The sequence below is a fragment of the Podarcis erhardii genome, assembly GCF_964252035.2.
Source record: "Podarcis erhardii genome assembly, chromosome: Z".
In the NCBI taxonomy this organism is placed as follows: domain Eukaryota; kingdom Metazoa; phylum Chordata; class Lepidosauria; order Squamata; family Lacertidae; genus Podarcis; species Podarcis erhardii.
The window spans coordinates 36,716,352-36,738,719 of NC_138504.1; the positions used below are offsets into that span (position 1 = coordinate 36,716,352).

General features: G+C 46.4%; 2 protein-coding genes across 6 annotated transcripts in view; one reads left to right on the forward strand and one right to left on the reverse strand.

The window, feature by feature from the left end:
- The first annotated feature begins 149 nt into the window (after positions 1-149).
- On the forward strand, positions 150-13,953 carry CEL (carboxyl ester lipase). Its single transcript, XM_081847127.1, has 11 exons — positions 150-1,175; positions 1,588-1,738; positions 3,346-3,468; positions 5,178-5,375; positions 6,135-6,265; positions 7,457-7,564; positions 8,484-8,601; positions 9,780-9,966; positions 10,595-10,798; positions 12,771-12,968; positions 13,691-13,953. The coding sequence occupies exons 1-11, from the start codon at positions 1,116-1,118 to the stop codon at positions 13,884-13,886; spliced, it is 1,674 nt and encodes a 557-aa protein (XP_081703253.1). The 5' UTR covers positions 150-1,115; the 3' UTR covers positions 13,887-13,953.
- Positions 13,954-15,201: 1,248 nt separating this feature from the next.
- Positions 15,202-22,368, reverse strand: part of RALGDS (ral guanine nucleotide dissociation stimulator) — a 96,577-nt gene continuing 89,410 nt past the window's right edge. For 4 of the 5 annotated variants that reach the window (XM_081846994.1, XM_081846991.1, XM_081846993.1 and 1 more), the window contains exons 14-19: positions 22,217-22,312; positions 20,523-20,727; positions 20,126-20,212; positions 19,758-20,003; positions 19,076-19,190; positions 15,202-18,420 (exon numbers count right to left, since the gene is read on the reverse strand). In XM_081846994.1, the coding sequence (XP_081703120.1) occupies positions 18,245-18,420; positions 19,076-19,190; positions 19,758-20,003; positions 20,126-20,212; positions 20,523-20,727; positions 22,217-22,312 (925 nt within the window). In that variant the 3' untranslated portion in view covers positions 15,202-18,244. The remainder of the gene's footprint in view (positions 18,421-19,075; positions 19,191-19,757; positions 20,004-20,125; positions 20,213-20,522; positions 20,728-22,216; positions 22,313-22,368) is intronic. The other variant, XM_081846992.1, reaches the window with a different exon arrangement.

Here is a 22,368-nt window from a genome sequence, read left to right on the forward strand (position 1 = left end):
CTTCCAATTGTTAATTGAATTCTAGAAGGGCTGGATTTTTTTACATTTCCACCACATGTGGACTATGGACAATGTACCAAGTGTGGGGCAGCTCCTCTAGCAAAGGGGTGAGGTGCCAGGATGGATCATTGCCAGCTTCCTGGGTGTTAGGTACCACCTATATATGAGTTTTAGGGTAATTTTCTATTGCTTGCCAAAATAGACTTAAAGGGGTTTTTTGTCCAATGTCTATTCCATTGACCTGGGTCAAATTCATAGCTGAAATCACATTCCCTTTGATGTTTAATAGGGTCAAGTGAACCCACCGATGCACTGAGTAGAATGCTATAGATTATGGATGTTATACCTGGGCCTTGTCCTTCTGTGGCTATTACAAGTCTTTCAAATGCGGCCATTGGCCTTGTGGCTGCCTTAGTGGTGACAGTTTGCTTACTGGGTTAGCAAAAAAAGTGCAGATTTGGAGAAGTAGCAGCCAAGGGGTTTGTAAGTGTCCTTATTTAGCCCGTATTTCTTGGTCTGATAGTGGTGTATTTCTGTTATAAAAGTCACATAACTGGTATAGACCTTCTGTTCTCCATCTGGCCACATAAAATTGTCAAGAAGTGTTGTGAAATTGTGGGTGGAAGGCGAGGGCTGCCAGAGGGGACAGTGCTGGAGTTAGGAGTCCTGCCTTCTCTTTCCATGCATTAAGAATGGTTTGTGTGGATCACATTTGGAATGTTCTAAATGTTTGCTTTAAGGGGTATGCTGAGGTTGGAATTCCCTCTGTTCAGTTTCCAGTTGAATCCTTCTGAGAAACATAAAGGTGGGGATTGATCCTAGTTTTTCATCTGTGCTCACCTCCTCATTTATAACTCACAGCAAGGTTTGGATGTGAGAGAAGTGCCAGCTGTTGAATGGATGGGGACAGAACTCAGCCTGTGACAAGGTAGGTCTCAAGGTTACCCCCAGTCACCCCACATTTACCTTGGAAGTTTACACCATCTATTTGGCAGCCCCATGGAACCTTCCATGACGATAGTGCCACTCCCTTGTCCCATGCAGAGATAAGTTGAGTCAGGTTTGGGGTATAAAGGGACCTACCTGTACTGAATAAGCCCCATTTGGAGCACACCATGGGTCGCTGGGAAGTAATGTGCCTTGCCCTCTGCCTGGGCGCAGTGGGGGCAGCAAAGGTAAGCATGGGCATCAAAATATTTGCTTAAGGGACCACCACCAAGCTGCTGCTAATCAGGAATCCGGATCCAAAGAACCTTTCTCTTAAATCCATAGGATCAGAGGGGCTTAATTTTTTTTTTTTAAGTGTTCTTAAAGAGTTATACAAGTGGGTCAACAACAAAGTGTTGCAGCATGGAGCATTCTCTGTCTGAGACTCCCAACGGTTCCATTCCATTCTCCCCCACTTAGATAGTTTTCTGTTTCTCCCTACTATGCTTAGTTCTCATTTGGCTGTCTTAGAGGGTTTCCACTGCCTAAGTGTCCATTTCCTTCTGCTGGCCCCAACTAAAAATTGTGTTTGTGTGGTTTGGCTATACAGGTAATGGCACATGAAACTCAAATACATTTCTTCCCTTTTTGTTGGTTTAGCTGGGCATCGTGAACACAGAAGGAGGTTTTGTGGAAGGCGTCAATAAAAAGTTGGGCCTTTTCGGGGATTATGTGGACATCTTCAAAGGAATCCCTTTTGCTGCACCTACCAAGACTCTTGAAGACCCCCAGCCTCACCCAGGCTGGCCAGGTAAAGAGGGAGCGGGGGTGTGTGTCTGCACTTTCTTTTTTAACATTTTTTAAAATGTATTTTATTTTTTACGTCTGCCCTTTTTTTTTACGTTATTTTTTATGTCTGCACTTTTAACTACTAACAATGCCCCCTATGAACATTCCAAATGCTGAGAATGGTTTCTACATTGTTATATTAGGAACCCTCACAAGAACCATGTAAGGCTCCCCTGTGTTGTTACGTCCATAATTACAGTGGGGTGGGGCTCAGATTGAGAAAACAGCAACTGGAGCTGCCATGCAGAAGTTCACCTGTTCAATCTCCTGTGACATATACAGGTACGGCTGGGAGAGACTCTTTGCCTGAAACCCTGGTGGGTTGCTGCCAGTTGGTGTAGACAGTACTGAGCAAGATGAACCAATGGTTTGAAGCAATGCAAGGAAGATTCCAATGTTCCTAAACTCATTTTTACCCTGAGCTTAACCATATGGCCTAGCTGAAGTGACTCCCCTATAAAATAATTCAAAACACACATATATGTGTGTGCTTCACTCTTGCCACATTCAGGGTCTTAGTTAATTTTTCTAATGAGGCGATTTGCCAAACATAGCCGTCCCATTTTTCCAGAGAGACCTGTCCCGTTGTCTTCCAAGCTTAAGTTGTCACTACCCAAAGTTGCTACAAAACTCCATACAATTTTGAGATCTTGTTTGGTCCCGGAAACAGATTCGGCTCTGTTAATTGAGGTGTTATAACAATCTCCGGCTTAATAAAGACTTTTAGATCAGAGGATAAACAATATAATTGCAACTAGTGCTGGTTTCAAGAGTTCTGTCCATGCACAAAAACCACATGTACCCAAACCTTTGGAGCCAAAGAGAACTTTCTGGACTCCTGGAGCAGGTGCACTGAGCAGGCATCTCTCACAAGCAAGGCAGAGAGCTTAAATTCTCTTTTTTGTGCTGAGTCTGCTTGGGTTATCCAGCTTAAAAAGAGCTTTTTAAGCTCTCTGCTTTTCTTGTGGGAAGGTGGGCAAGGCCCATTAGTTGCACCAACTCTGGAACTCTTGCATGAGATTTTGCGGGAACTTGGGTGGCCCTACAAGATCTCATGGAAGCCTCCCAGAGCTAGGAACTGGGCTGGCCTTACCCCCACGAGCGAAGAGGAGAACTTGAAAATTCATTTTGCACCAGGTAATCCAAAAATCCTCCCTTGGATTTAATTTGTGCCATTTCAACGAGCCCACCTTGAAGTCATGCGAGTTAAATGTGTGTATGATGCTGTCATACTGAACTCGCCTAGAAAGGCTGCACTTCTTTGGCATTCCTGCCATGCATGTTGTTAAGTTCTTATGACTTAAGAGCAACCATATTAACAGGCTGCTCAAAGTGATAATTGCCAGGGTGTCAAACACTACATGCCCTTTGACTTTACCTCTCTTTGTGTTAATCCTCCACTTTTGTTTTGATGTTTCTTTTGCTGTGTTGTGATTTTGTGTGTGTGTGTGTGTGTGTGTGTGTGTGTGTAGCTCAACCAGAACTATTTGAAAATATAAAACAAAACAAGCTTCCCCCTGGATTCCAAGCTGACAGTCCTGTACGTGTGTTCATCAATTTCTCTCTCAGGCACCCTGCAGGCCAAGGAGTATAAGAATCGTTGCATGCAGTCCACACTCACCCAGACAGATGTGCGTGGCACCCAAGATTGTCTTTATCTCAACATCTGGGTCCCTCAAGGGAAAAAAGAAGGTCAGTGTCCATCAAAAAGGATATTGTGGAGTTGGAAAAGGTTCAGAAAAGAGCAGCCAGAGTGATCAAATGACTCCCCTATGAGGAAAAGGTTGTAGCATTTGGGGCTTTTAAGTTTAGAGCAGTGTTTCCCAAACTTAGGGCTCCAGCTGTTTTTGGATGATAACTCCCATCATCCCTAGCTAGCAAGACTAGGGGTCAGGGATGATGGGAATTGTAGCCCAAAAGAAGCTGGAGAAGTTTGGGAAACACTGGTTTAGAGGAAAGGTGAGTGAGAAGTGAAACGACAGATGTTTATAAAATTACACCTGGCATGGAGAAAGTGGACAATTCCACACACACACACACACACACACACACACACACACACACTTCTCTTGTAACACTAGAATTCATGGGCATCCAATGAAGCTGAATGTTGGAAGATTCAGGGCAGAGAAAAGTCGTTCTTCACGCAGCACAGCGTTAAACTATGGAACTAACTCCCACAGGAGGTAGTGATGGCCACCAACTAGATGGCTTTCGAAGGGGATTAGAAAAATGCAAAGAGGAGAAGGCTGTTCATGGCTACTAGCCGTGATGGCTACGGTCTCTTTCCATGGCTGGAGGCAGCAGTGTTTCTGAATACCAGTTTCTGGAAACCACAGGAGAGGAGGGGGCTCTTGGGCTCAGGTCCTGCTTCCTGGTATCCCACTTGCTGGCTGGCCACGGTAAGAACAGGATGCTGGACTAGGTGGGCCACTGGTCTGATCCAGCAGGGCTCTTCCGATGCTCTTTGGCTGATAGCTGAGGCAGAGCATGGGGTCTTGTGCAGACGTTTTCCTCACTGTGCAGTGGCATGTGTTAATTTGTGGAAGGGAGAGCTATCGTTTTTGACTTTCATTACACTGGGTGACAACAACAGCTTGCATGAGAGCTGGTGTGGGTGGGTGTCATGTGATTTCTTGCCGCGCCAAAATCGATATACAACTGCTAGTTGCGAATGGGATCCGTTCCGGAGGCCCGTTCACAACATGAAAAGAGCACAACCTGCAGCGGCGCTTCTGCGCACACGCAGGTTGCAATCGCCATTTCTGCGCATGCATGTGACATCATTTTGCACCTCTGCGTATGCGCGAGTGGCGAAACCCGGAAGTAACCCTTTCCAGTACTTCTGGGTCGCCGCAGGTCGTAACCTGAAAGAACGTAACATGAAGCAAACGTAACATGAGGTATGACTATCATTCCCCACTCTCCACTTATCCAGAGGAGGAATGCCATCTTTGGGAATCCTCATAGAGGCATTGTATCCTTTAAACTGGGGTGGGAGGGGGACCTCAGCCTTCCAGCCCCCTCCCTCTCTCTGGCCATGGGGAAACTCTGCAGTTATACCCCTCACCAACCCTGCTTTGCACCCTCTGACAATGCCTCTTGGTTTCCTGGTTAGGGAACAGAGAACAGTGTGTGAGTGTGTGCAGAAACTAGTCCTGCCACACAAAAGGTAAAATTTACATTGATTGCTTTGTCCACTTTTGCCTTTAGCCCCACCCACCACTGGCATGTGGCTCCTAGGAGGTTTTTTTTGGGCTAAAAAAACTGCTCTGGCACTCCTGCTTTAAATGTTGTTGCCCCCATCAGTCATCAATGGATATTTAGGCAGAGATCTTTGAGTTCTGGCTTCCAGCTGGCTCACGCCTCTGCTTCTTCATCCCTTCCCCTTTCTCCTTCAGTGTCCACCAACTTGCCCGTGATGGTCTGGATTTATGGGGGAGCCTTTCTCTGGGGTGGTGGCCAGGGACCCAACTTCCTGAGCAACTACCTCTACGACGGGGAGGAGATTGCCACCCGCGGAAAGGTCATTGTGGTGACGCTCAACTACCGCCTTGGACCCCTGGGTTTCCTCAGCACAGGAGATGCTAGCCTTCCAGGTAAGACCCTTCTTTGGGGGGATATTTCTCTCCCCCTCCCCCCGCTACAGTCATCTTGCATAAGTTAAAGTTTGTTTTGCCGTTTCCCTCCAACCTTTGCATTGGGGGCTTGGGAACCTGTGACTCTTCATATGCTGCTGGACTGCAGCTCCATCATTCCTCTGAACGCTGGCCATGCTGGCTGAGGCTGATGGGAGCTGGAGTCTTAACAACATCTGGAGTGCCATCCCTGATCTAAGAAGAGGAATTATTTAATAAGGGAATGCCTTTTTCAGAGGCATTCTTCCATGTCTTGCGTGCAGCAGGAAATGTTCCTCCTTAATTCAGGGAAGGGGGATCTGTAGCCTTCCAGATGTTGCTGGAATACAGCTCCCATCATCCCAGACTGGTGGCCTTGCTGGCTGAGGCTGATGGGAGTTGGAGTCCAAAAACATCTGGAGGGCTCCAGGTTTCCCATCCCTGATCTACACCTACATGTGTATATGTACCTGACAACTGAAAATCACACACAATACATCTAATCTACAAAATCTTATGGTGTTTTTTAATGCTAAAGGTTCTTTGAGTTGCTTTTCCTGGTCTGGCTCACAGTGGCCTGGCTCAGAAAAGCTCAGCTGAGTTATTTATTTATTTATTTATTTAACTGAAATATTTATGCCCCACTTTTCTGCTTGACAACAGCCCTGCAGGCTTACTCCTAGGGGTGTGTGTGTGTGTGTGTGTGTGTGTGTGTGTGTGACTCCAGCTCTTTTCTTTCAGGTAACTATGGCCTCAAAGACCAGCACATGGCCATTGCCTGGGTCAAGAGAAACATAAAGAACTTTGGAGGGGACCCCGACAACATCACAATCTTTGGAGAGTCTGCTGGGGCCGTCAGTGTCTCCTTACAGGTATGGGGCCCTTTCTTTCTATTTCATTTTGTTAAGGGTTTAATTCAATTTAATTTTAATTTTTCCTAGGTGTGGGGCTCTTGATTGGTTCAGGAGTTGAGTCATAATATGTGGTTTTGTTATTGGAAAGAGCTACTGGAAAGAGCTACTGGAAAGAGCTACTGGAAGAATGAGTGGCAGTCAGGGAGTGGGGTGGAATGCTGGGAGGAGCAAGGGACGGGTGGAGAGGGTCTGTTGTGAAACGGCAGCTTGGGGAAGGGCTGTAATAGCTCAGCGGTATAGAGCATCCCTTTATTCAGAACTTTGAGGACTAGAATCCTATTATATTTTTAGGAGAAAGGGCCAAAGCTCAGTGGTGTGGAGCACATACTTTGCATTCAGAATGCCCCAGGTTTAACAACTTCGCCAAAACAAGCTCAACAACTTTTGTGTCTGGATTTTCACTTTTTGAAATACAGTGGTACCTCAGGTTACATATGCTTCAGGTTACAGACTCTGCTAACCCAGAAATAGTACCTCGGCTTAAGAACTTTGCTTCAAGATGAGAACAGAAATTGTGCTCTGGTGGCATGGCAGCAGCGGGAGGCCCCATTAGCTAAAGTGTTACCTCAGGTTAAGAACAGTTTCAGGTTAAGAACAGACCTCCATAACGAATTAAGTTCTTAACCCGAGGTACCACTGTATGCCAACCCTAGATAGTGGCTTCCTATTTTCCTAAACAATATAAGGACTAGAAGCTTGATTCCCCTCCCCAAAGGGAAGCTGAAATTTTCTGAATGCTGACCTCTCACCAAGTACCACCTTCTGAGCTTTATTTTTTTTGTCTTGGATATCAGTGCCCTCCCTTCAGATGTGAAGGAAATAAGCAGCTATCTTCTCTTTAAAAGACATCTGAAAGCAGCCCTGTTTAGGGAAGTTTTTAATATTTAATGCTGTATTGTTTTTAACACTTGATTGGAAGCCGCCCAGAGTGGCTGGGGAAACTCAGTCAGATAGGTGGGGTATAAAAAAAATATTATTATTATTATTATTATTATTATTATTATTATTATCATCATCATCATCATCATCATCATCATCATCAAGTCCTTCTTCTGCCGAGCATCACGACAGACCGGTTGTCTGGCTCGGTATAAAGCAACTTCCTATGATCTCCTATGACTGTCTTCTGTCCCTTCTCCTGCACTGTAGATGCTGTCGCCCTACAACAAAGGATTGATCAAGCGGGCTATCAGCCAGAGTGGAGTCGGCCTCTGCTCTTGGGCCATTCAGAAGAACCCCCTCTACTGGGCTACCAAGGTAATGCAATGTCAAATTGGAGAGTTTTCTTTCTTTTTTTCAAAATGATTTTTCAAAAAGTTTCCGGAGTAACACAAAAACCACATCCATGTAGCATGACAATAACAAAACAAGAAATTATGATGCATTGAATTCTGAAAAATTATAGATAAAATGGAGTACTTTTTATGATGGTGAGAACTGATAACAAAGCAGACACAAGTGTACAAAACAACTATGCCAGGGGAACAAAACACCTTGGGAATCGTATCTCCCCATAATGGGCATTGTGAACCTGGAGGGAGATGTTCGCTCTCCTAACGTAAGATGAACTCAATGAAAAGGTACCAGGTGACTGAGAAATAATCTTTAGATTTAACACATCTGGCCTGCTTGTTGTGCTCTTGTTCTTTTCTCAGATAGTGCCTGATTCCATACTTTACTTCCCCAGGCTTGGATGGTAAAAGGGGACTGATGCCTCCAGTGTTGTGCTATCTTCAGTTGGGCAGGAGTCACTAATAGAACAGTTAAACCTTTGCACAGCACTTTTTACATGTTGTATGGAAGAATTATGGATTTTGAAGGGATAGGCTGTGTTCTTTGGCTCGCGAGGTACAGTGGTACCTCTGGTTGCGGACGGGATCCGTTCTGGAGCCCCGTTTGCAACCTGAAGAGAATGAAACCCACGTCTGCGCGTCTGCACATGCGCAGGTCGTGATTCACATGCACGTGGTGTCATTTTGTGTGTCTGCGCATGCCCGAGCAGCGAAACCTGGAAGCAATCCTTCCGGGTCACCATGGGACGCAACCTGAAAACATGCAACCTGAAGCAAACGTAACATGAGGTATGACTGTACATGGTTTTCGGAAAATGCCCATGGGGAAGTGGTCTCGTTTGAACGTGAACTTGCCTGAATTTCTCCTCTGACTCTTCTTGCAGGTAGCTCAGAAAGTCGGCTGCCCAACAGACAACACCACAAAGCTAGCAAACTGCCTCAAGGTCACCGACCCCAAGGCCCTGACGCTTGCTTACCACCTAGAGGTGCTTAATCTGCGCTGTAAGTTGGACTTCAAGCGGTGAGGTGGGGCTGGGAATGGGTGCCTCTGTAAACTGTGAGGAGCAACAGTCTCTCCAGAGACTTCGGAAAGCTAAACAGAAGTGTCTTTTAAAAATGAATGCTATTTATTTATTTATTTTGTAAAAATCTTTATATATCACAAAACTTTTAAAGCAGTTTATGAAAAGAATAAATATATGAAATTATGCTTAAAAAATAAACCCTGTTAAAAGCAACAATTAAAAGCCTTCAGCAAATAATTAAAGCTAATGATAAGCTAAAAACCAGATTAAGAAACATTCCAACATGCTACGTGTCTGTCGATAGGTTTGTCAAAGCAAAAATGTTTTTTGGCAGGTGCTGGAAAGGATATAGCGAAGGCTCCAGCCTGTTGTCAATGGGCAGGGAGTTTCATGGTGTGGTCCCCATCCCCCCATGTTTTAACATTGATTTTTGAAAAATCTGGAATGAACGTTATGTGGCGCCTGTAACAAGGCCAGTTCTGCAACACACACACACACACAAAATGCACAGATAGCACATAGGATTTGAAAAGTGGAGAGGAACTGGGAGGTCACCTAGCATGCTCAAATAGGAATTACTATTAAATAAGAAAAGGAAGAAGGTGAGCGCTACAGGCAGAGTATTAATTCCCATCCCAAAGTGTAAGATTTGCTCTTTCAACAAGGTCCCTTGGAGGAATTCACAGTGGCCAACCTAGATGCCATTTATAGGAAGCCCACAAGCAGGATCTGAGCATAACAGCTCTCTCCCAATTCTTGATTCCCAGCAATGGGTATTCTGATAGTTATATACAGTTAACTTACATTTAACTTGTGCACATCTGGCTTCATGTGCTTGGCCTTATTTATTTATTTTTAATTAACAGGTGGTGGAAAGTGAGGGTGGGGGTCCAGGAGAAATAACTTTGGCAATCCCACCTGCCGTTAAACCCAATGTATTTTGACTATACTCTGTTTTGACTTCAGGCATGATCCCTGGAACGTAACCCCAGTCACCTATATATCATGTTCTATTTACCACCATAGCCTATATATCATGAGGACTAGAATTCTGCAGTTCAGTAGCTTTGCTGTAGTATAGCATATGACATCCCTCCTGCAGGACGTCCCTTTCCTATCCTAAACAGTCCAATTGGTTCTCTCCTCCCCCTGCAGATCCTCTCGTCCATTACCTTGCCTTCTCCCCAGTGGTTGACGGAGATTTCCTCCCAGATAAGCCAGAAAATCTCTTTGCCAATGCCGCTGACATTGACTACATCGCAGGGGTGAACAACATGGATGGGCACTTCTTTGCTTCAATTGACATGCCTGCTCTCAACCGCCCGCTAGTGAAGATCACAGCGTAAGGGGTGGGGTGGGGGAGCAAAACCTGATTATCTGTGGGTGGAGGAGAGGACAGCCTTGTCCTGTGGCATAAGACAGAGATGGGGAACACCCTTGCTCCTAATTTCCTAATTTATATCACTGAATGCAAAAAATGGGCGGTGGTCATATCCCGTATGTAGATAAAACTACTGATACACACACGTTTTAGAAACCACAAATTTTGACCAAAAAGAGTGAATCAACTTGTTGCTGAACCCTCTAATGCTGAAAACCGCAACCTATTGGACAGGTTTTATGTTGGAATAGATCCAACATTAGCAAAAAGGGAGAACTTTTGGATGGGCGCACAAACACCTGGAGGATTGTGCCAGCCATTGCTCAGCTTCAGCAAATGAAGCCCCCCTGAGCAGTCCACCCTCAAAACTCTAGGACTGCCACCTTGGAAGCTGCTCTCAACAGTTCTGAGAACAGTTGATGAAGGTGGAAGCTCAAACATTTTGCTATAAGAATTTGAAAGTTTCTGTTTTGCTAGTCACTGTAATTAATAGATAAAAGGTTTTTTTTTAAGGGTTTAACTGCATCCTACCAGGATCCAGAACAAACTTGCCTGACATGCTGTTTGATGCTTTTGTTCCTCTCTGCAGGGATGACATGTACCGTGTGGCCCAGGGCCTGACTGTGGAGAAGGGGGTGGAAGGAGCCAATGAAACCTTCTCCCTCTATACCCAGGTGTGGACTGACCACACAAACCAGGAAGTCATGAAAAGATCTGTGATAGACCTGGAGACAGACTACATATTTCTGGTGCCTACCCAGCAGACACTTAGTCTCCATTACCAAAATGCCAAGTGAGTGTTTCTGGAATGAGTTGGTAGCTAGGGTTTCAGAGAGAGAGGAGAGACTTGCTGGTCAGTCATTATCTCTGGTTACAGTGGTACCTTGCTATACGAATTTAATCCGTTCCGGAAGTCCATTCTTAAACCAAAGCATTCTTAAACCAAGGCATGCTTTCCCATAGCAGCGGGGGACTCAGTTTACAAATGGAACACACTCAACAGGAAGTGAAACATGTTCTTATTCCAAGGCAAAGTTCACAAACCAAAACACCTACTTCTGGGTTTGCAGCTTCTTAATCCAAGTTTTCATAAACTAAGCTGTTCTTAAACCAAGGTACCACTGTATTTCCATCCTGTGTCCTCCTTTTTAGGGGGGTTCTTCTGCACTTTCATGGAATTGATCCTTTAGTGTGGCAGCACCTGCTCACTGCAACTCCCTGCCTATTGATATTAGACAGACCCATTCAGAGTACGGTTTTCAATGCCTGCTCAAAACTTATTTGTTTAGGCAGACATGTAATTTTAATACATATATTTTTACCTATATCTGGATTAACATGTTCTTATGTCAGCTTGTTTCTTTAGCTCAGTTGGTTAGAACATGGTGCTGATAACACCAAGCTTGCAGGTTCGATCCCTGTATGGGGCAGCTGCATATTCCTGCATTGCAGGGAGTTGGACTAGATGATCCTCAAGGCCCCTTCCAGCTCTACAGTTCTATGATCAGTATTTATTTATTATATTTATTTGTTGCTTGCCCTCCCACTAAAGTGCCTCAAACCAACTTACACTGTAGAAACAAAGTTTTGTTTTCTGAAGAGTATTTTACATTGCTTTCTGTAAACCGCTTTTTCTGGGTGGCGTAACAACTTCGGTTTTCTGAAAGGCAGACTTCCTCTTCATTTCCCAGAAAGGGTATTAAGATCAACAAATGAAACCCTCCACCCCCATTGTTCAGCCTGGACACTGAGGTCCAGCTCCAAGAGTCTTCTGGCAGTTCCTTCACTGCGAAAAGTGAAGTGACAGGGAACCAGGCGGAGGGCCTTGTCAGCATTGGCGCCCATCCCATGGAACACTCTCCCTGCAGATGTCAAAGAGTTAAAACAGCTGTATAACTTTTCATAGACATATGAAGGCAGCCCTGTTTCAGGAAGCTTTTTTCTCCTTTCCCTCTGTGTTTTTGTTGGAAGCCGCCCAGAGTGGCTGGGGCAACTCAGTGAGATGGTTGCTGCATAAGAAATAAATTAATAACATTAGTTTTTCAAGGCCCAATTATTATTAGCTTGTGGTAAGGCAGAGATGACCTTTTCCTCTGGTGGCACTAGTGTTATGGACCACTGTCCCTGCTGATCTACAAGAGATACCATCTGCACTGCTGTTCTGCCATCTTTTAAAGATGTGCCTCTTTGCATTCCCCTTAATTTCTTGACCCCAAGTCTCCTGTTTTAATTGCTATGCTGTCTAAACATGTTAACCACAAGTGCTGATATTTTAATGTTTTTAACGGGGCTATTTTATTGTGTATTTTAATTTTGACGTCCATTGAGCAATATGAATATTAAGGGCGTCAGTCTTCCTAATGAGTAGACCCGTTTTAATTAATGGACATAAGTTAGTCACGGATATTAATTTCAGCGGGTTAATCCTGAGCAGAATTAACATTGACTACAAAACCGAAGAAGATTGTATTGGATACTAGTCCTAACTTGGAGCAGACCTACTTAAAGTAATGGGCAAGACTTATTATTTATATTACCGGTATATTTATTTATATCCTGCCTTTTATCCAGACTGGGACTCAAGGCAGCTTACACAAATAAAAACAAGACAGATAAAATATAGAAAGCTAAAATAATATAAAATATGTCCAGTAAGAATGTTGGGAGAGGAGTTTGAGTCCCAGTGAATTTTGCTGTTTCTTTCCTTACTCACCATGCCTTTCTCTCTCTCTCTCTCTCTCTCCCTCCCCCCCCCCCCATTTTAGGAGTGCCAAGACTTACAGCTACCTGTTTTCCCAGGATTCGCGAATGCCTATCTATCCCAGCTGGGTTGGTGCAGACCATGCTGATGACCTTCAGTATGTCTTTGGGAAACCTTTTGCCACTCCTTTGGGCTACAGAGCTCAGCACAGAAAGGTTTCTAAGGACATGATAGCTTACTGGACAAACTTTGCCAGAACAGGGTAAGGCCTGCTCGACTTTGTTGCCAATGTCCTTCTCCCAAACCCCTAAACATGAGACGTAGTCCTGTCCAGCTTTTAAAACCCTATTATTTCTCCCCACTGTGAACCACCTGAAAATTGCTGAGGTCAGACCACTCTATGCAACTGACCTCATTGCTGAGCTGTTTCTATCTTCAACCCAAATATCTCCTCCTGTAACAAGCCCATTTAAACTGGTTCTATCCTCAGGTGGCAGAAAAAAGAACAGTCTTCCTCTCAATAACAGATGATGGGGAGCAACTGGAAAGCGGCTGCTTGTAGGCTTCCCATTGAGACACCTGCAATGGACACAGTGAAAGCAGGATGCTGGGCCCTTTTTGCCCTGATCCAGCAGTCAGGCTCTTCGGTTCTTAGTGGTATCATGTCCCGTGTCTCCTTTTATCCAGGCTGAACAGAACTACACCATGTTGGCTGCCTCTGTTCTAAATTTGGAACACAGGAAGCTGCCTTATACCATTATCATAGTTTTGGGCCATTTAGTTCAGTATTGTCTATATACTATCAGCAGAGATGCCATTGAGGTTTGAACCAGGAACCTTCTGCATGCAAGACTCTACCGCTGAGTTACAGCCCTCCTTGCCTCATCTTAGGAGATGCTTAGCGACTTACATTACTTAAGCTGGCACTGTGCCAGTCACAAACCTTCCACTGAGTGTGTGTTTGTATTCTTCACCCTTTCCTAGTGACCCCAACAAAGGGGAATCGGAAGTCCCCATTGGGTGGGTGCCTTATGATACTCAGCATGGCTACTACCTGGAGATCAACAAGGACATCAACTATGAGTCAGCGAAGCAAGGCCTGAGAGCTCCTTTCGTGAATTTCTGGACTGTCGCCTACAGGAGCCTGCCAGACGCACCCGTCACCTTGGATGAGAAGTAGAAACTACTTGGGAAACAGTCGCTTCCATTTGTCCAAGAACCAAAACAAACAAACCAACCCAGATTCAGAATGAATAAATAAATCTTAACTCTTTGCAGAGATTGTGAGTTTATTTGTTCTTTGCCCTTATTCATAGACCATTCATCCAACCTCTGCTTACAAACTTCCAAGGATTGTGTCTCACCTTTAGAATTCTGGCCATGACACCAGCCCCAGTAGATCCTCTTGCTCTCTGCAAGAGTTAATCCATGCTTGTACATGACTGCTTGCTTGGCTCCAAATGAGGTGCCCCACTGAAGACAAAACACACACCAGTCACATTATTCAGAGGGAGGGGATTCATGGACAGAAAGCAGAGTAGCAGCCCCTCTGAAGGGAAGTAAACTGGCTACATCTCTGATATCTGAGGGACGGAATGTGCCAATCTGTGTTCTTCCAAGGACCATTGTATGGCCACACAAATCCAACACTCTCACCCTGAAAGAGGAGTTGTCTGCTGGGTCCCTAGACTTAGGCCCATTAGTTCCATTCCGTCTGTTTCAGCATCACTTCAGTTATCTACAGTCCTTTTTTTCTAGGGGGACACAAAACCCTAAGCATTTTGTGAATCTAAGTTCGGCCTCCTAGAGGGGCAGTATTTCAGTATGAGTAGGAAAATGAGAGTACCCCTAAACATTTTTTAAAGAAAAAAAAGCACTGGTTATTTATAACCCTACAATAACATTCCAGTAGGAAACTATGAAAAATTATTTGTTTTCTTTATTTCATATTTCTTACTGTTGTTTTAACTTCAGGACAGTTGAAATTTTAAAAATATATGTATAGCCCAAAAGTTTCAATTTCTATGCAGTGTAAGAGAAAGTAGCAGTTCCTTTTCTCATTCTCCTGCTAATCAGTTTTATTGGATGAGCCCACCTGAATTAAGAGTGTTACCAGAGGGGAGGAAAATAACACCTTTCTACCTACCCCATGCAGTTTTTAAAAAACTAGCATGCCTCTCCCCACTCCATTAAATGAAGTGGTGCTTCCAGGTAAGAATTTATTGTGGGCTCAGCGTGATTCATGCCACCCTCATCTGAACACCATCCTGGTTGTTTTCCTATTCCCATGTTAAGTGCAGGGGGATACAGGACAGCATTTTGTAGTGGACGTTGCGGAAAACTCACATGAGCATCAGTGAATGAACTTACGTACGTGGCAGGGAAGCACCCAAATCCCAGTTCTTAAAGCCTCTCCTGCTTTTCCAGTTCAATAGCATCCTTTCGGGGGGTAAAAATTCTTTGCTCACGGCACAAAGAAGCTGGGAACAACTTGGTCCTTTGCCTCAAAATCAGCATTTTTATTGAAAAAGGCTAATTGCATTGCTGTATACAATCACACCAGGTAGTGTGCTACTTCAAGGAAATTGGTACAAAATATACCTCATGTACAGTCACCAACATGGACCACACACTCACGTACACGTACACACACACACACACACACACACCCTAGCAGCTGTGGACTCTGTTGTCACACTCCAATGAAAAGTAGGGAGAAGCAGCAGCTGTTAAGGAAAAAAGCTTCAGGAAGAAGTGTTTGTGCAGGGAGGAAGAACTGGGTGTGGGGAGGAAGTTTCTGGAAAAGGTACATGTATAAAAAGGATTTAGTGGAAGCCTAGCAGGGAAGCAGTGTCACAACTCCAGGCCTGAGGCCTTTTTGTGTGTGCACAAGGATTTTGTGGGTGAACATATCCAGGAAACCTGGTGCAGGTCTAGCAAAAAGTTCTGCACTGGCTGATCCACAGAGAGAGTCCTTGACAATGGCTGGCAACAAAGGCCACAGATCCCCATCCTCCCAGCCGGCAGCAAAAGGGGATGGAGACAAAAAGGAAGCTACTCTGTTGCTTAAAGCCACCAAGAGCGAAAACGCAAGGAAGCCGCTGTTCTACAAAACGGATGGGGGAGTATCTTCCAGCGTTTGTCTAAACAAGAAGAAGTAAAACCTTATTTACAGGATCAACACCAGAAGCAGATTGGACAGAAAATGTGGGATAAAGATAAGACAGCCCACTGCTGCCCTCAAGGAGACTATCTGCTCCCTTCATAGGCAGAGCAAAGCCGATTGCCTTTCAGATAATGCTGTTTTGGTGTAGGGTGGGGTGGGGTGGGGTGTCTTAAAAGAATCTCAAAAACCCTGGGCTTATAAAAACAGGTCTGGCAACTGGAGAATTAACAGCCCTCTTTTCTATGAGACCCTGAGCAAGAAAGCAGATGACTTCTGAGGATTAGGTTAAGAGAAGCCCTCATAAGGCTAAGCCAAAAAGGTGCCCTTTAGCTGATGCTTGGCTCCCAACCTTCAGATGAATGGCACCACCTTAGATAGGCCAGCTCTAGAACCAGAAATTGCAAAGCCTGCACATAGAAAGATGTTGCAGATTCTCAATTACTTACACCTCATCCACTCCCATGTTTCTAGCTGTGCTCATTGTGGTTCTTTTTAAAACAAACAACAAAAAACTTAGTCGCTTCTACCAAGTGTATCACCAAGGCTGCTCCAATGGAAGTCCTGAGGTGTTGAGGACTCTAGCTTAATCGCTTTTATGATTATGAGTGTGTTGTGGGTCTGTTTGCTCCCTCCAGTCCTATAACCACAGTGACACAGACAGACGCAAGCTCACACAGAGCGCAAAGGAGCCAGCAGAATTTTGGAGCATAGAGAGGATCTGCATGGCCTCTTTGTAGTGTTTAGTGAAAAGCTCGTGGCAATATTTTAGTGGTAAAGATAAAATCGGAAGCCATTTTCCCTTGCCATGTGGGGGAAGGGGCAGAGGTGGGTTGAGGGACACCTGCAGATAAAATAGGCAGTGGTCAGGAACGATGTGAGTTAAGAGTCCAGCAACTTTGGGGGGTGGGGAAGGCAAAGGTTCACCCTCCTTGTGCTAATGCACTTTTGACTCCACCCAAGAAACCCTGTCTGAAATGTCCTGTAAGTTTCAACAAAGGAGTATGTAGCATATTCCCCCATTCATACACTCAAAAGGTCTCACACAATTCAAAAACATAAAACTGACCACGCTAACGGATATTTAAACAGTGTTAGTAAAATGTACAAATCCAACCAGTCTATTTACACAAGCAATAAATATTGGGAGTGGGGTGGGGTGGGGTGGGGTGGAACATTAGTAAATTCATTTTGAGATTCTCTTTACAAAAAAAAAAAAATCTGATCACATCAGACAATAGTCCACAGACCCTACTTCACTGTCAAAGGTTCTTAGTCCATTAAAACACACACAAGAAAAAAACTGGAGTGGCACTTCCCAAGAGGGAGGGAGGCAGTTTCCTTGCAACCCTTTAGAGCAAATCACTTAGCCCTCCTCCCACCTCATCCTTCTCTCCACCCAAGGTCCTTATTTACAGTGTGTTTTGTACAGAAACCAACTTCCTTCAACTCCTGCCTCTGTTGGCCAGCGGAGGCGTTTTGTCATAGAAACACGCTTGCCATTTTTGATCTTTGGTGGAGGCTCTTAATAGAAAGGGGAGGGGGAAGGAGTTTGGAAAAGTTCAAAAAAGTCTTGAGTGGGTTGACCCTATTCTGGCACAGGATCCACCTTCGCTGGTGGCCTTAAATCCACATGAGGAATCCACAGGGCCCTCCATGTGGACAGGCAGCGGTGGGGGAAAGTTTCAGACTCCTGTTGAGGACAAAAAAGTGCATTTCTGGACCAATTCCAGGCAGTGAGTTCGCTTGACCAAGACAACCAAGAAGGAACTGTATCCAGGAGCATGGAAGATGAAGACAGTCATTGCCCCACACATGGGCTTGCCCCAATCTCCTGAACTCCCAGTCCCCAGCCTCTGCTCGGGTGCATCTTAGCAGAGAATGGAGAAAGCAAGACCCCCTTAGCAGCACCACGCTGATCGGTGTAGACACCTAAGGCAGGCTACGGCTTCAGGCAGCCACATAAGCTTGGCTTGCACCATGGAAAGGTGTTTTGTTTTTTTAAATGGAAAATAAAAATGCCCTCCTCGTTGTTGTTCTTTTTAAAAAAGACGAGATGCAGACCTGATTTAAAGGCAAGGGCCAGCTGCTGCCAACGCAGAGAGAGAGAAAGCGCGAAGAGCAACGTGCAGGAGCGGCGTTGCTGCTAAGGGATCCCGCTTCCAATTTCCAGGGTTTCGGCTGGGGCACCTCCTTGGCAAGATGGAGAAAAGGGTCAAGGCTGCCGGGCTGGGGAGATCAATCACATCATCTCTCACACACCTGCCCCCAACCCCATGGCGTTTAAGACAGACTGGTAGCCAAGAGTGGAACAGCACTGAGTTGGTGAGGGGGCAAAGCCCGTGGGTGGGGCAGGCGACCCTCTGCCCCAGGGGTTAGAAGATGCCTTTGGCAATTTTGAGGCCTTTCTGCTTCATCCGTGGCAGCGTGGAGCTCGATCCATGCTTGATCTTGACAGCCTTGGAGAAGCCTCTCTTCTTGAGCACAAAGTCGTAGTTGGCAGCAGAGTTCATGGCGTAGAAGACATTGGCGTTGTCCGGGATTTTCAGTTCTAGGGGGACAAGGGGGGGCGGAGCAGGAGAGAAGGAGTCAGGTTCAAGGACTGGGCTTTTAAGGAGATGCTACGGAGAGGGGACACAGGTGGCGCTATGGGTTAAACCACAGAGCCAGGACTTGCTGATCAAAAGGTCGGCGGTTCGAATCCCTGCGACAGGGTGAGTTCCCGTTGCTCGGTCCCTGCTCCTGCCAACCTAGCAGTTCGAAAGCACTTCAAAGTGCAAGTAGATAAATAGGTACCACTCCGGTGGGAAGGTAAATGGCGTTTCCGTGCGCTGCTCTGGTTCGCCAGAAGCGGCTTAGTCATGCTGGCCACATGACCCGGAAGCTGTACGCCGACTTCCTTGGCCAATAAAGCGAGATGAGCGCCACAACCCTAGAGTCGGCCACAACTGGACCTAATGGTCAGGGGTCCCTTTACCTTTACGGAGAGGGGAACAGCTCCAACTCCCACCAGTCCCAGCCAGCATGGCCAATGGTCAGCATGGCCAACCAGGTACCCAAATTGGAAGCTATGAGCAGGATTCTTAACTGCAGCAGCACTTCTCCTGACTTGTGATTCCCAGCAACTGGCGTTCAGAGGCCCACTGCCTCTGACGGTGGAAGGAAAACATAGCCGTAATCGTGGCTAAGTAATCACGGCACCTCACCTCTCTCTTCTGAGATGACCTGAATAAGCTCATAGTCCTCCGGCCGGTCCCCATCCAGATTGTGTTTGGCCATGGCTTTACGGATCACAACCGGGGTCTTGTCCTGGCTGGTTACCTGGAAAATATTAATGTAAAAACAAAAACCCACATTTAGGCAAGCACCTACTCTTGAATGCAGAAGGCCCCAGGGTTCACTTGCCCATGGCACCTCCAGGAAGGGCTTGGAGGTAACCTTCCTTGAAACTCTAGACAGCTACTGCCTGTTAGTGTTGACAGTACTGAGCTAAATGGGCCCATGGTCTGACTCGGTATAAGGCAGCTTCCTACGTTCATCAGGAGCATCTAGAGTTCAGTGGGCAGAGGATCTGCTTTGCAAGCAGAAGGTCCCAGTTCAATCCCTGGCATCCCCTGGTAGGGCTGAGATAGGACTCCCTGCCTGAAATCCTGGAGAGCCTCTGCCGGTCAGTGTAGGAAGTACAAAGGCAGATGAGCCGATGGTCTGACTTGGTTTAAAGCAGCTTCCTATGGACTAGCACAGAACATTTGGTGAACGGATATCCTAGGCTATCTTTACATTTGCACCCAAAAGGCTTCCCAAAAAAACCCCCTCCAGATTTCTAACTGCACCCAACTACCCACCTCACAGAAAAACAAAGACTCCTCCTCATCAAAAGACCCTCACCAGAATGCTCTTGTACATGTTTCCATTCTCCACGGCCAAGCTGACCCGGATGATGCAACAGTCGTCAATTTGCTGGTTATAGAGGGGCAAGGAGAGAGAGGAGTAGCTGGAGATGCCTGAGACAGAGCGCTTGTGGGTGCGAGAGGCCGTCACTGGCGTAGAAGAGACAGAGGAGGAGGAGGCGCTGCTCGAACTCGAGCCGATTCCCGAGGTGTCCAGGGAGGAAAGCGAGGTGGATTCCCAGAACTGTGGAGGGAGGAGAGAAAGAGGGGAGGGGAGAGAATTAAAGGGCTTTATTTAAGCCTCCTGCAGCACAGCGGGTGTTTCCTTTTCTGCCTCCCCAGGTATTCCTTATTGAGAAAAATCACCTTTCTACTACAGGCAGTGCTCAGGGGCACCCCCTCCTGGCCAGAAGCGGAGTTGAACGTCTGGGCGTCCAGGGCGGGAAGGTAACACTAATGGGGCGGGATAAATTACATTTCAGAAACACGCGGCGCCTCGCAAGACACAGGCCCCTCCCACCTCGAGCGCAGGAGGGGGAGGGGCTCATATCAGCTCCGCCCACCCGCCCCACCCACCGCCAACAGCCTCTGAAGCCTGCTCCCTAGAGGCGTTTGCCTTGGGACAGAAGGATTTCCAGGCCTGCCCGTTCCAAACCTGCCCCCCGCCCCCAAAGGGAAAGTAGGCCTCTCCCCCGACAACGGGGCACACCTGCCACCTGCCCCCCTGAGCGCAAGCGGGGCCTAGTGGGACTCTGTCTTGTACCTTCTTCTCTTGACCCTCGGGAGAGTCGGGGATGAAGCTGATGTTGATCTCCTCTACGTCGGAGCTGCTGGAACCGGCCGATGTGACACTGACAGAGTCAGCCATGTCCCCACTGCACAGGTAGGGACCGCACTTCAGCTGGTCAAAGGACTTGGAGTGAGAGCTGCCACTGGCACAGGAAGATTCAGTGCTGGGGGCCTGCCGGCTGGGAAAAACAAGGGAAGCAAATAAGCACCTTTCAGGAAGGGGCCCAGGTGACTCAAGGGTAGGCAGAAGGCCCCAGGTTCATTCCCCAGAGACATCTACGCTCCCTGCCTCAATCCCTGGAGAGCTGCTGCCCATCAGTGTAGACAGTATTGTGCAAGATAGGAACATTCTAAGCCAGGCCAGTAGTCTATTAAAATGAGGCTTCAGTTCAGAACCATGAGGACTAGGATCTTACATTGTTTTTAAAGGAAGAGTTTTAGCATGCAGAACATTGCAAGCAGAAAATTGCATGCTCAATCACCAGCATCTCCAGATAGGCTTGGCAGAGACTGCTGCCAGTCAGTGTAGATAATATTGGCTAGAGCCATGGTGATGTAGTGGTTGGAGTGTTGGACAAGGACCCGGGAGACCAAGGTTTATATTCCCCCTTCAGAAGGTCCCAGGTTCAATCCCTACTGGCCTTGGGCTTAAAATAAAACAAGGATACTCAAGCCAGTAGGATGTTAATTAAAACTGCATTAACTAGCCTTGGGTTCCCAGATGTGGTTGGACTGCAACTCCCATCATCCATGACCAAGCTGGCTGGGGATGATGGGCGTTGTAGTCCAACAACGCCTGACAACCCACTGTTACAAGTAACCCCTCTAAGCTAGCCCATCCCCAAAGTTGGAGGAAAAATTCAACTCCAGTCTAGTTGGCTTCTGGAAGGGGCCAAGGAGCATTCTTGGCTTGTGCCTCATGCAGCAAAAGAGAGAGAGAGAGAGAGAGAGAGAGAGAGAGAGAGAGAGAGAGAGAGAGAGACTTCTGCTAGCCTCAGTATAAAGGCAGCTTCTTCCTGTCCACTGGGCACCTCCTGGCCCTGAACTGTGCCGGATGGTCATTATTGGAATGTCTATGCCTGAGTTTAGATTTTTATTTTCCTCTTCCTTCCTTGTCCCTTTTTCCTTATGTGTTGTGGAGAGTTGTTGTGGTTTTTTGTTTTTTGTTTAAAAAAAGATTGTAAACCTGTGGGCAGGGACTGTCTTGTTTTCATTGTATTATAAGCCGCTCTGGGAGCCATTTCGGCTGAAGAGCAGGGTACGAGTGTTCTAAATACAGTCATACCTCGGGTTACAGATGCTTCGGGTTATGCGATTTCGGGTTAAGCACTGCGCCGAACCCGGAAGTACTGGAACAGGTTGCTTCCAGGTTTCGGCGCCTGTGCAGAAGTGCTAAATTGCAGAAGCGCCAAATCGTGACCCGTGCTTGCACAGATGTGCCGCTGTGGGTTGCAAACTCTGTGGGTTGCGAATGTGCTTCCCGCATGAATCACGTTCGCAACCCGAGCGTCCACTGTAAATACATAAATAATAAACAATTTCTGTAGCCAGGGTGTCTCTCAAAGCTGTTCTCTAGCCCCAACTTGTTTTAAGCTGGCTCTTAAAATGAGGGCTCAGAGATGCCCCTGGAGCAACACTGCACTTTGGGATCGATCCACAAGGACTCACTCGCTCCAGCGCTTGATGATCCCGGTGTTTTTCTTCGCCTTCAGGGTGTTACTGGCTGACTCTGACAGGGGCTCAATCTCACAGGAGAGGCCGTAGCTGGAAGGAATGGGGAAGAAAGGACACTGGTTGGTGTTTGCATCGACTCAGTCTCT

Coding starts and splice junctions, on each gene's coding strand:
- CEL (XM_081847127.1), top strand. CDS start 1,116: ATGGGTCGCTGGGAAGTAATGTGCCTTGCCCTCTGCCTGGGCGCAGTG. Junction 7,565..8,483: donor CCCTCTACTGGGCTACCAAG/GTAATGCAATGT, acceptor CTCTTCTTGCAG/GTAGCTCAGAAAGTCGGCTG. Junction 12,969..13,690: donor ACAAACTTTGCCAGAACAGG/GTAAGGCCTGCT, acceptor ACCCTTTCCTAG/TGACCCCAACAAAGGGGAAT.